Here is a 12,042-nt window from a genome sequence, read left to right on the forward strand (position 1 = left end):
TCTGACTACTTTGCCTACGTCACAGTTTTGTCCCGTTTCTGGAGACATTTTCTGCACGTCGATGTTCCAAACAGTTTAGACTTTAGATCTAGCAAGGACTGTGAAATGTGTGCCTTTTGTGATTGTTGACAATGACGATGTCGACAATCGTCACTTCATCAACAGACATCACGGTGTGTTCCCTTTGTTTCGGAAAAATCAAAACACCGAGGCTACAACGGGTTCGCCGAATTTGAAATGAAAACGAAAGTTGATTTGTAATTTAAAAGATGGCCACATCCCTAGACAGCTCTTCGATGGAGGACGTTACATTGTGTTCGATATGTTTCGAAAAGTTCAAGTCGCCGAGGTTTTTACCGTGTACACATTCCTTCTGTCACGGTTGTTTATCTTCCTACATTGTAAATGTGTGTAAATCTACGGAGCCTCGTTTGGGATTTAATTGTCCATTATGCCGCGAGTACACACCCTGTCCTGGAGCCTTCGATAAGTCAGACGAGTGGGCGGGGCTATTTCCTGTGAATGAAGTTTTAGAGACAATCGTTAAGAAACCTGATGGGAAGTTATGTGATGCCTGTTTACGAGAAAACGAAAGTGAAAACGCTATCGGGTTTTGCTTGTCTTGTTCTGAATATTTATGTAAGATGTGTACCAAATATCACAAAAGGCAATTACACTCAAGAGACCATACCATATGTCAATTAAACGAGATGAAATCAGAGAACATATTTCCTGAATCAAGAAATATCCACGGTTGCCCTGAACATAAAAAGGAAACAATAAAATTCTTCTGTAACGATCACCAGCAGTCCTGTTGTTCAGTGTGTATAGGAACAAAACACAGAAAATGCGAAAGTGTTGATACTGTCGAAGATGCGGCCAAAAATATAAAAGAAAATGGCCAACTGGATGCTCTTTTGGGTGATGTGAAGAACCTGGAAAAGAAACTGACAAAAGCAAAGAGCGAACAAGAAAAGAATGTAGCAGAAATAGAGAATTCAGTGGACGAAATCATAGAGAAAACAGAAAGGGAATTCAAGGAACTTGTTGATCACCTAGAAATACTGAAGAACAAACATTTAGATGAAGTAGCAGGTGCCCTGAAGAAAGGAAGGAGGAAGTTAAGTGATTGTACAAATGCACTTACTGATGGTATACAGTGTACAAATTACTGCTGTCGGAATATTGAAAGAGTTAAAGAGACGGAGAATGACGCTGAGATGGTTACTACTTATTACAGAGAGAAAGAGAGGCTCTTACAGCTTGAACAGTTTAAATTCACGAAGATAAATATAGCGATATCGGAAAAGAAGTCACAGGTTTTGAAAGAAGTGAGAAATATGGAAACTTTTGGAGATATTGAATATGCTGAGTCTGATCATCGCATCACATACGATGTACATGACATTGCGTTATCTTTAGTTTCTGAATTCAGCATTGCTGGAGGAAGTCCGAGTGTGCAAACTGGAAATTTTCTGTCAAATGGTAACTTTGTAGCTGCAGACTACAGAACTAGTGGCTGTTGTTTTATTTATAACAAAGACTGGAAATCCATGGAAGTCATTGATGGACTGACTCACCCTTTTGAAGCAATACAAGCTGGAGAGGAACTACTGGTGACGTGTTATGAAACTAGATCTATAGAAGTTTTTTCTGCGTCTGATTTACATAAACTGCGAAGTGTCAATATAAACGAATATGTGTTTGGAATAACAAAACACAATGGAGCGTGTTATGTAGCATGTGGAAATAAAATTCTAAAAATTGATATGTCTGGTAAAAAACTGAAAGAATATAAAGTTGAATGGGGTACTATTAACATAAGTACAACAAAACATGGACACCTTGTGTACAGTAACCCTTCCCTTAATACAGTAACCGCAATCACCGATCAGGGAGACACCGTCTGGCAGTATAAACATATCAAAATGAAAGAACCCCGTGGACTTGATATAGACTCTGTCGGTAATATCTTTGTTGCCGCTACAGGAAGTGACAATATCCACGTGTTGTCTGGTGCTGGCAGTCTCATTAGGATTATCGAGGATATTCTACAGCCAGTGTTTATTAAACTAATGGAGGAGAGGAGTATATGTTGTGTGTGTAGCAATCGCAAAATCATGAAAGTGTATAAACTGTAGATTTTGTTAATTTTGTCGTAATAAAATATTCAGAAAAAATCAACATTAATGTTTATATGAAAATTGTCTTATCCATATACATTGCTAGTATTACCTTCATTCTAAGAAACTTTGTTATCTCACCAAAGTACTAATGAGTATCAGCTGTAATTTTTTTCTGCCTTAAATTAAAGGCACAAAACACCGTTTTTTAGAAAAAGCAAAGGTTGAATTTTGAGACTTAAAATTCATAAACTAAAGTTGCCTAAATAAATTTGCCGAAACTCTGATTTCTTAAAGGGGTGGAACCCATCCGTTTAATTCATAACTTTTACACTTTTATTTTTCTCTTTCACTACTGCTATCCAAAATAATGGTAGAGACGACAGTAGGCACCCAATTATGATACATCTTTATTTCCATATGTAGGGGATCACAGATTTTGGATTTGTTTTAGCACAAACAATATTTAGCCTGGTCTATCTAATTGTCCAATTAGTTCTGTTATTAAGTTAATGTGAATATTTGTTCCTGTGTCAATGCTTTAAACTATGGATACAATGCTAGATATATGGGATCTCACATGGTTCGTGATTTGATGCGACTTATATTCAACGAGTTGTGTGTTTTCTCTCCCTGAGACACAAACCATGAGATGTTCTTTTTATCACATGTTAACCCCTAAGGCTATTCATTTATGTTGCTGTATTGTTGAGAATTTTACTTCCCGACATGTAAAATTTACGTTTATTTGTGACGTCACAAACGGTGTAGGAAATAATAGGTTACATGTATGTAGTGATATATCCATTGAATACAGGAGTAAACATCTGATAAATGTCGTGGACAACATACTGACGGGAATGGACTGATGTGTGATGATAATTTGAATATTTCTTCATGTGGGACAGAACATGTTGACATTTTTCATTCTACATAATATTCTAAATCATTACAGTTTGTCATTCTTTCTGTTTTCATGTCCTAGGAATAATTTAATGTTGCATGTATTACATTTTCACGGATAACCGTGCTAGAATGGGATAAATGATAAAATCACAAAAACAAATTACATATTTATTTGGTATACAACTAAAATTTAAGTTTCTGGAGACACAAATGCCAAATAGTAAACCTTTATAGCTATTGTTATATCGTTCTTGTAATTGCTGCATACTAAGTAACACGTTAAAATATGTAAATTCGTAAAATGTGTATAGATAATATATATATTTTTTTAAAAACATCCATGGATGAAATTCAGATCGGCAAGTTTCATCATTTCCTCGACCCGCTGTAAATGGATTAACAAACGGCTGGTCGTGTTTACAAAGTAATCGTATGTACATAAACATAAGATGATATTTATTTTTCCCTCTTCTTTTAAAATTTCTTATGTAGCTCGGATTTTGTAATTCTTGTACAGTGGAGTTGGGTATCTGACATGTTCCAGTAATAGCACTTTCTCCCCTTTCTTTGGAACATTTTCATCCATGAGATTGACCTGAGCTTTCTTTCATGTTATAAAAGTATCAGGAACTCCCTTGGTTCATGGAGTGTTTCATTCATTGCAGTTCCAAAGTGCAGTGGTTTTGTTTCTTCATTTTCAGCCAATCTAACTTCATAATTTTTTCTTTTTTATGTCAAAAAATATCAATCCTCGTAACACTCCTTGTTCCATAAGACCCATACCTCAACATCGTGAAAGGTAAAGACAACAAGCAGTCATCAATCTTTAATTGAATTTGGGTGAAAACGTCAACATTTATACCTGCAGATTTATTTCGCACAGACATTTCAACAAGAAAAAGTACTGCCTTATGAAATAAAATAGGTCAAATACAAACATATACCGACCATTTCATTTGTTAATCAATATTATTTCAAAAATTATTTGGATTCGAAATTTAGGCTTCAGGCTATTCTCACTTGACTTTTGCGACAAGAGATGACTTTTACAATGAACGATTGTCTTAGAAACGAACTTGATAAACGGAAACCGTTTTTGGTGATACTATAAAGCGGGATATATTCTATTGGGTTCGATTTCACTATATTCGCGATTGTATTAAGGATCGTGAAAATAAAACCATCACAAAATTGTGTTCATAGTAATTTTGGGTATGAGTTTATCTGAAGGTAATGGTTCTACCTTAGTCTATCGCCTGTACTTGATATTGAATATATGAGTTTATGGACAAAAGTAATCTTTAATATGTGCATTCATCGTTTTTCAAACACGAAACTATAAAACATGTACAAAGTAGCATTCAATCACCATTAGGAGTCAATATTAATACGTGTAGTTACACCCTCAGCGCACAGACATATTTAAATGCCAACAAATACAAATGCACATGATCATATCGTTTTGTTTTGATAGAAAATCGACAGCCTACACAAACCACTTAACATGAAGGAGTTTAATCAAAGATAATTTTTTGCGAATTTCCAGAACTTTAAGATTTCGTTCGACTTGACTTGCGTAATAATTTGGAAATTCTGTTTGGGGCAGAGACTTAAAATCACTGTTAATTTGTACATAAAGAGGTTGAAGGCGGTTAGTGCAGGTTTCAGTACAAAACAACTATAATGCCCTTTTCATCAATAAGTTTAAAAAACCTCTGTCCCATCGCCCTTTAAAACATCAAAATTGCAAACTGCTTTTTTATTCAAGAAGTCACGCCCCTCAAAATATTTTTTCCACATAACGACTCAGTTTAGGATGTTCTCAAATTAATTTCATTCAGTTAGGAGATCATGACGAAGGTGGCATTTTTAGTAATTCCTTGGTAAAAAAGAACTGATAGTAAAGTTGATATCTGGGTTTGTCGTCGTATCCTTTAATTGGGAAATGTTTTGAACCTGTAGCATGCACGACATTATGAAAATTACACAGCTATTTCTCATTTAACATTTCTTAAATCATTTGATTCGTAGATTTTATAATGATAAAATCATCAAAAAAAAGATACCGCATAGCAGGGGTTTTCCGTGGGGTGATAAATTTGGCTTATTTTAGCGGTTAAATAGCTTTCCGCCAAAATTTCACTCTCCAAATATGCACCCAATTGCGACTTCAGTATCTGCAAGAGAGATACGACTTCCTTGTCCGCCAAAATTGTTTACCTTAAAATTATTAGTATACCTTTGAGCAAGTAATTGCTAAATTTCAAACCAGCGGAAAACCGCTAAACGGTAACTGGGCAGTTATTATTGAAACATAAGATTTTAACTGATCGCTCTATTGTCCATTACCCACATGGGATGATGCTGACACCAGTTTGGTTCCAATTAATTACAAGTGAGCCAGAAATGTTATGTTTTTGGCTTTAGAGTAAATTCGTTCAAAGTCAGTTGGCAACGTATTCGTGCCTTTAGTGGCCTTCCGCTTTCTAAAACTCATTCTGGAGAGTAATGATTTTCCCGATCACTATTAATAGTGCTTCAGACAATGCTCTTATTTTTGATACATAAAACTCCCTGCACCTATCATTAAATTTTTGTATTAACAACACTTTTAGACGCACATGTCTGAAATCATCGTATTTCCCCAAATTCAAGGGACGTCGATGGGGAGAATATTCCTAACTGTAATCTTCTTTATATTTATTTGCAAAATCATATGTAACTTTTGATGGTCCATTATCAATGTATATTTAGTTATTCTTTAACGTGTAGCAGGCGAATTTGTATCATATAATCCCTAGTTACGTTTTTGCAACAGAATCCTGAGAACTTTTTTCCACAGAGTCATTGTGCACGTCTGTGATTCCTGCATCTTCAAGGTCGTCTATCTTCTGAGGATCAGGGTAGAATTGACAATGGGGGAGCACTAACCCTTGGGGATTGTTCTTTCTTAACAAATGTAGAAGTAACATCAATGAACAGATGTAAACCTCTTGGATTCGAAAATACTAGTGAACAAAACTCAAATTTACAAGTGACAATTTTTGTCTTAATAGCTGAAGGGAAAACTCATTACCAGCTATAATGAAAACTTATCCGAAGGTAAAAACGTATGTATAATGTTTTATACAAAACACGGGAGGTAATCGAAATATTCGAAGGTGTTAATCCGCAACATTCAAACCATCGTGAAACATCGAAGGACAAAACTCGCGAAAATTAGTCCTGCAAAGTTAAAGCCCCTTTAGTACATGGTCAGATATAAAGTGTAGCTAGGTAACTGATGCATCATGAACAAATGAAATATCAATTTTAAATGCTGGAGAATGTAGGAGTGTATACATTCAAGCTTTAACTACGCTGATTTCGTGCATCTATACGTTTAATCTTGGGTTGTATCCATGTGATCGATGCATATACCTACACATTCATTTGTATTTACATATCCTACTGCTTTTTCTGTGATAGCCTTTGAATCTTCAGGCTAATTATCTTTCTGTGAACAACATTTTGTAAATCAGCGCGTTCCATAATGTCTTTTGAAATGTACACGGAATGTGATGGGTATTTCAAATGCACTAAATGTGTGTAATGAGTGTCAAGTGTTATCTATATGTGGGGATTATTACACTAGGAAAGTCATTTTATGTGTAACGACGGATATCTAAGTAGTAAATGATGGGTGGATTTCAGGATTTCAGGTCGGTCTCTGATATTGCATGAGCTATTCTGTCTTTTAACCCCGAACTCTCAACGTCTGACAATGTTTTTTCCTCAGCATTTTAGTGATATTCGTCTAGTCTCTGTAAGTTGTCTGGTTTACAGTTGATATTTGTTTACGAGTGTCTTTCTGGTGTTGTTCAATGTATAGAAAATAACTTTGATATTGTAGTTTTTAGGAAAGGGGAAATTGAGTCATTTCATAAAACTTTATTTTTCCTTTTTCAAATTTAGGTTAACATTTTGAATTTTGTAAATGATTTTTCCAATTGGTAGACGGGTAGTTCTCAGTGTATGCACATGGATTCACTGTGTTACGCCTTTGACATATTCAGTTTTGTTAAGTGTGGTAACACGAATATTATAAAAAAAAAATTCCAAAATATATATGTGTAGCTTCTTATCTTTAGCTCTTCAACAAAACACGTAGGCGGACGAGAGCTACCTTTCAGAAAAACCGTTCCTGCACTTCACAGAAAATTACACTAACAGTTGAATCGGCAAAATCGCTATATTCTTGCATCGCCGTCTCAAAGAACTAATACAAAAACTTCTTATATGTTTCCTCGATAAATTTGTGTCCAAACTCACCTCCAAACATTCATTAAAGTCTCTTGTCAACTGAACACACGCCATACCTTCAAAGCATTTCGTTTGTAGACGCTACCATGTTAGTTAGCAGTCAATTAGAACCCTGCTGATCTTTGTATCTATCCATTGTATCCAATATGTACGTATTCGGTGTTCATTTATAATAAACACAAACACTGGACATAAAATTCGTGAATGTTTGGACACAAGTGTAGTGGGGAAAATGTTGGAATTTTTTTTATATATTATGATATGGCGATGACAAAATACAGCGATATAAGGCCTCAATCGCGCGCTGTGAATTGAAGGATTTTATAAGGGGTTATTTCCCAGAGAGCTACATATCTGAAGCTAAATAGATATATATGTGATTCCGAACTTCTTGTACGTTTAGGATGCTTTGTGTTGTATATGTGTGGATGACTGAATAAAGCTGTATAACAAATTTATACATTTTGTAATAAACAAACGACAAAGTATTCCTTTACACAACATTTATTCATATAATGACAGTCAGGGTTTATCATCATGCCTTTACAAACCCACCTAACTAGAAGGTACGGGTATTTTATCTACCATTTACTCACACATATACTCTAATGTGCATTCATTCAAAGATAATAAAAAAAAGAGGAAAAGGGATAGAAAAGAATGAAGTTTCTCTGGATTATGATATGTACAGATTAATGTTAATCTGATAGGTTGTCAAGTGTACATGTATATCAAATGTACTGTTATCACATTGATAATACCTTAAATACACCAATGCTAATGTATACAATTACATATATCTCCTACATCATATAAAACTATAAATCCATGTCACGCATTCCATTTCTTCGTAAAAACATCAACATAATCATTTTTAAATTCTAACTGCCTTTCTACGTTGTACACAGTTGTGCAAGTGTTAACAAACTTTTTCAACAAATGAAGATTGGCTCTATATTTACAATGATATACAAATACTTTAAATAATAATCAATCAGACTGATCATTTCATTTTCTGAGCTAACCAGCAAAAAGTTTTTTTTTAATCAGCAACAATATTTACTGCCAAAAAATCCGTAAACCAGGACTGCATATTCTTTTACATTAAAATAACATTTTCACAAAACGCAAAGTCTAATAAACTTACAATCGATTCATAATAATGCATTGGCTTTGGGGAAAAACAACTTAAACATGAATCGAAGTATATGTGAGAGTTAAAATTTTACATATATGTATGTTTGAAAAATAAAGACTGAATTAATGACCTTGTGGGTTTATTTTGACAATTGTCAGGCAAATCAAAGAAGTTCAGATGTTTTAAACCGCAACGGGCATACCGCAATACTATACCAACAATTCGACATTGCATATGTTTAACGATTTCCTGTTTTAATACAATACGCATATTTAAATGTCCAAGTAAGCTCATAACAGTACTAATCAGCCCTCTTCGCAAAATTTCCATATGTAAAACTTATACGGCATCAATTTAGATGCACCAGATGCGCATTTCGACAAATAATGTTTCTGCAGTGATGCTCAACCGAAATGTTTAAAATCCGAAATAGCAATGAAGTTTTAGAGCTATTATAGCCAACAACAGCGTGCCAAAAAAGTGGAGTCAAATTCGTCTAATCCTAATGTATACAATTACGTATGTATCCTAGATCATCAAAAATCTTTGAAATGCACTTTATTTCTTCTCAAAACCATCACCATAATCTTTTCTTAAAAGCTAACTGCCTTTTTACTTTGTACACATTTGTGCAAGTGTTAACAAAGTTATTCAAGAAATGCGGATTGAATCTACATTAAAATAGCTAAAATAGCTCTAGCAATTTATCGTTATTTCGGATTTCAAACATTTCAGTTGAACATAACTGAAGATACATTATTTGTCGAAATGCGTATCTGGTGCATTAAAATTGGTAACGTATACGTTTTACATTTCCAACAATATACAAAATACTTTGAATAATAAGTAATCAAACCAAAAAATGAAATGATCAACATTTCATTTTTTGAGATAAACAGCGACTGTTGTTTTTTTTATCAACAACATTTACTGCCAAAAAATTCCCTAAACTATAAACTTATATTCGATTCATAATAATGCATTGACGTTGTAAAACTTGAACATCAATCGTGATATATTTGCCATATATGTATGCATGCAAAAAAAAAAAAACAACAAACAACTGAATTAATGGCCTTGTGGGTTTATTTAACTCAGGCAAATCAAATAGTTTCAAATGGTTTAAAACGTAACGGGCCTACCGCAATACTATACCAACCATTCGACATTGAATATGTTTAACGATTTCCTGCTTCAATACAATACGAAGATTTAAATGTCCAAGTCAGCCGTTGACTGTACGAGTCAGCCCTCCTCGCAAAACTTCAATACGTCGTGTTGAGGCCTGGATCTTTAAATGATGTCTACATTCGCCACCGTTTACTATTAGAAAGCACCGATATTTCAAAACCTGCATGTAGATCAAACGTTAATATTTCTAATCTCAGAAGAAGAACATCTTAACTGTCACTCACGTATCGATACATTGAAGCAGAGACTGTTTTTATTTCATTTACTCTTGCCTCACATAGGCTTCCTATTAAGGGTCTACGCCACAGTCTTGTCCCGTGACCCGTGGTATAGTGTGAATGAAAGTTTTCTCCCATAATCTCTTTCCACAGGAAGGACAGTGAAATTATTAGTTTGGTATGTGCTTGACAACAGTTCATTTATAGACATTACGGTGTGTTCCATTTGTTTTCGAAAATTTAGACGCCGATTCGCCGGATTTGAAATGAAACCGAAAGTTGATTTGTAATTTATAAAGATGGCAACATCCCTAGACAGTTCTTCGATGGAGGATGTTACATTGTGTTCTATATGTTTCGAAAAGTTCAAGTCGCCGAGGTTTTTACCGTGTACACATTCCTTCTGTCACGGTTGTTTATCTTCCTACATTGTTAATATGTGTAAATCTACAGAGTCGCGTTTGGGATTCAATTGTCCATTATGCCGCAGGTACATACCCTGTCCTGGCGCATTCGATAAGCCAGATGCGCGGACGAGGCTATTTCCGTTGAATAAAGTTTTGGAGACAATCGTTAAGAAACCTGATGGGAAATTATGTGATGCCTGTTTACGAGAAAACGAAAGTGAAAATGCTATCGGGTTTTGCTTGTCTTGTACTGAATATTTATGCAAGATGTGTACCAAATATCACAAAAGGCAATTGCTCTCAAGAGATCATACCATATGTCAACTGAACGAGATGAAATATGGCAACATATTTCCCGAATCAGGAAATATCCATAGCTGCCCAAAACATAAAAGGGAAACTGTCAAATTCTTCTGCAATGATCACCAGCAGTCCTGTTGTTCAGTGTGTATAGGAAGAAAGCACAGAAAATGCGAAAGTATTGATACTGTCGAAGATGCAGCAAAAAATATAAAACAAAATCGCCAACTGGATCTTTGCATCACGTACGATGTAAATTACATTGCGTTATCTTTAGTTAATGAATTCAGCATTGATGGAGAAAATCCGATTGTGTGGACTGGGAATTTTCTGTCCAATGGTAACTTTGTATTTGCAGACTACATACCTCATGGCCGTTGTTTTATTTATAACAAAGACTGGAAATCCACGGAAGTCATTGATGGACTGAGTTATCCTTTTGAAGCAATACAAGCCGGAGAGGAGCTACTGGTGACGTGTGATGGAACGAAGTCTATAGAAGTTTTTTCTATGTCTGATTTGCATAAACTGCGAAGTGTCAATATAAACGAAACAGTGTATGGAATAACACAACACAATGGAGTTTGTTATGTAGCATGTGGAAATGAGATTATAAAATTGAATCTGTCTGGTAAAAAACTTAGAGAATATAAAGTCGAAGGCAATTACAATATTCACATAAGTACAACAAAAGATGGACATATTGTGTACAGTAACTGTTCGCTGAATACAGTAACCGCCATCACGGACCAGGGAGACACCGTGTGGCAGTATAAACATATCAAAATGAAAGTACCCCGTGGACTTGATGTAGACTCTGTCGGTAATATCTTTGTTGCCGCTAGAGGAAGTGACAATATCCACGTGTTGTCTGGCGCTGGCAGTCTCATTAGGATTATCGAGGATATTCCACAGCCAATGTTTATTAAACTAATGGAAGAGAGGGATATATGTTGTGTGTGTAGCAATCGCAGAATCATGAAAGTGTATAAACTGTAGATTTTGTTAATTTTGTCGTAATAAAATATTCAGAAAAAAATCAATATTAATGTTTATATGAAAATTGTCTTATCCATATACATTGCTAGTATTACCTTCATTCTAGGAAACTTTGTTATCTCACAAAAATACTAATGAGTATCAGCTGTAATTTTGTCTGCCTTAAATTAGAGTCACAAAACACCGTTTTTCAGATAAAAGCAAAGGTTGAATTTTGAGAAACTCATAAACTAAAGTTGCCTAAATAAATTTGCCGAAACTCCGATTTCTTAAAGGGGTGGAACTCATCGGTTTAATTCATAACTTTTACACTTTTATTTTTCTCCTTCACTACTGCTATCCAAAATAATGGTAGAGACGACAGTAGGCACCCAATTATGATACAACTTTATTTCCATATGTAAGGGATCACAGATTTTTGATTTTTTTTAGCATAAACAAGTTTCGGTCTGGTCTAT

General features: G+C 34.8%; 2 protein-coding genes across 2 annotated transcripts; both read left to right on the plus strand.

Annotated features, from left to right (window-relative positions):
• On the plus strand, positions 1–2,175 carry LOC125662080 (tripartite motif-containing protein 45-like). Its single transcript, XM_048894261.2, has one exon. The coding sequence runs from the start codon at positions 270–272 to the stop codon at positions 2,139–2,141; it is 1,872 nt and encodes a 623-aa protein (XP_048750218.2). The 5' UTR covers positions 1–269; the 3' UTR covers positions 2,142–2,175.
• Positions 2,176–10,618: 8,443 nt separating this feature from the next.
• LOC130049585 (uncharacterized) lies at positions 10,619–11,584 on the plus strand. Its single transcript, XM_056147417.1, has one exon. The coding sequence runs from the start codon at positions 10,619–10,621 to the stop codon at positions 11,582–11,584; it is 966 nt and encodes a 321-aa protein (XP_056003392.1).
• Positions 11,585–12,042: the final 458 nt, after the last annotated feature.

The sequence above is a fragment of the Ostrea edulis genome, chromosome 8 (assembly GCF_947568905.1).
Source record: "Ostrea edulis chromosome 8, xbOstEdul1.1, whole genome shotgun sequence".
In the NCBI taxonomy this organism is placed as follows: Eukaryota; Metazoa; Mollusca; class Bivalvia; order Ostreida; family Ostreidae; genus Ostrea; species Ostrea edulis.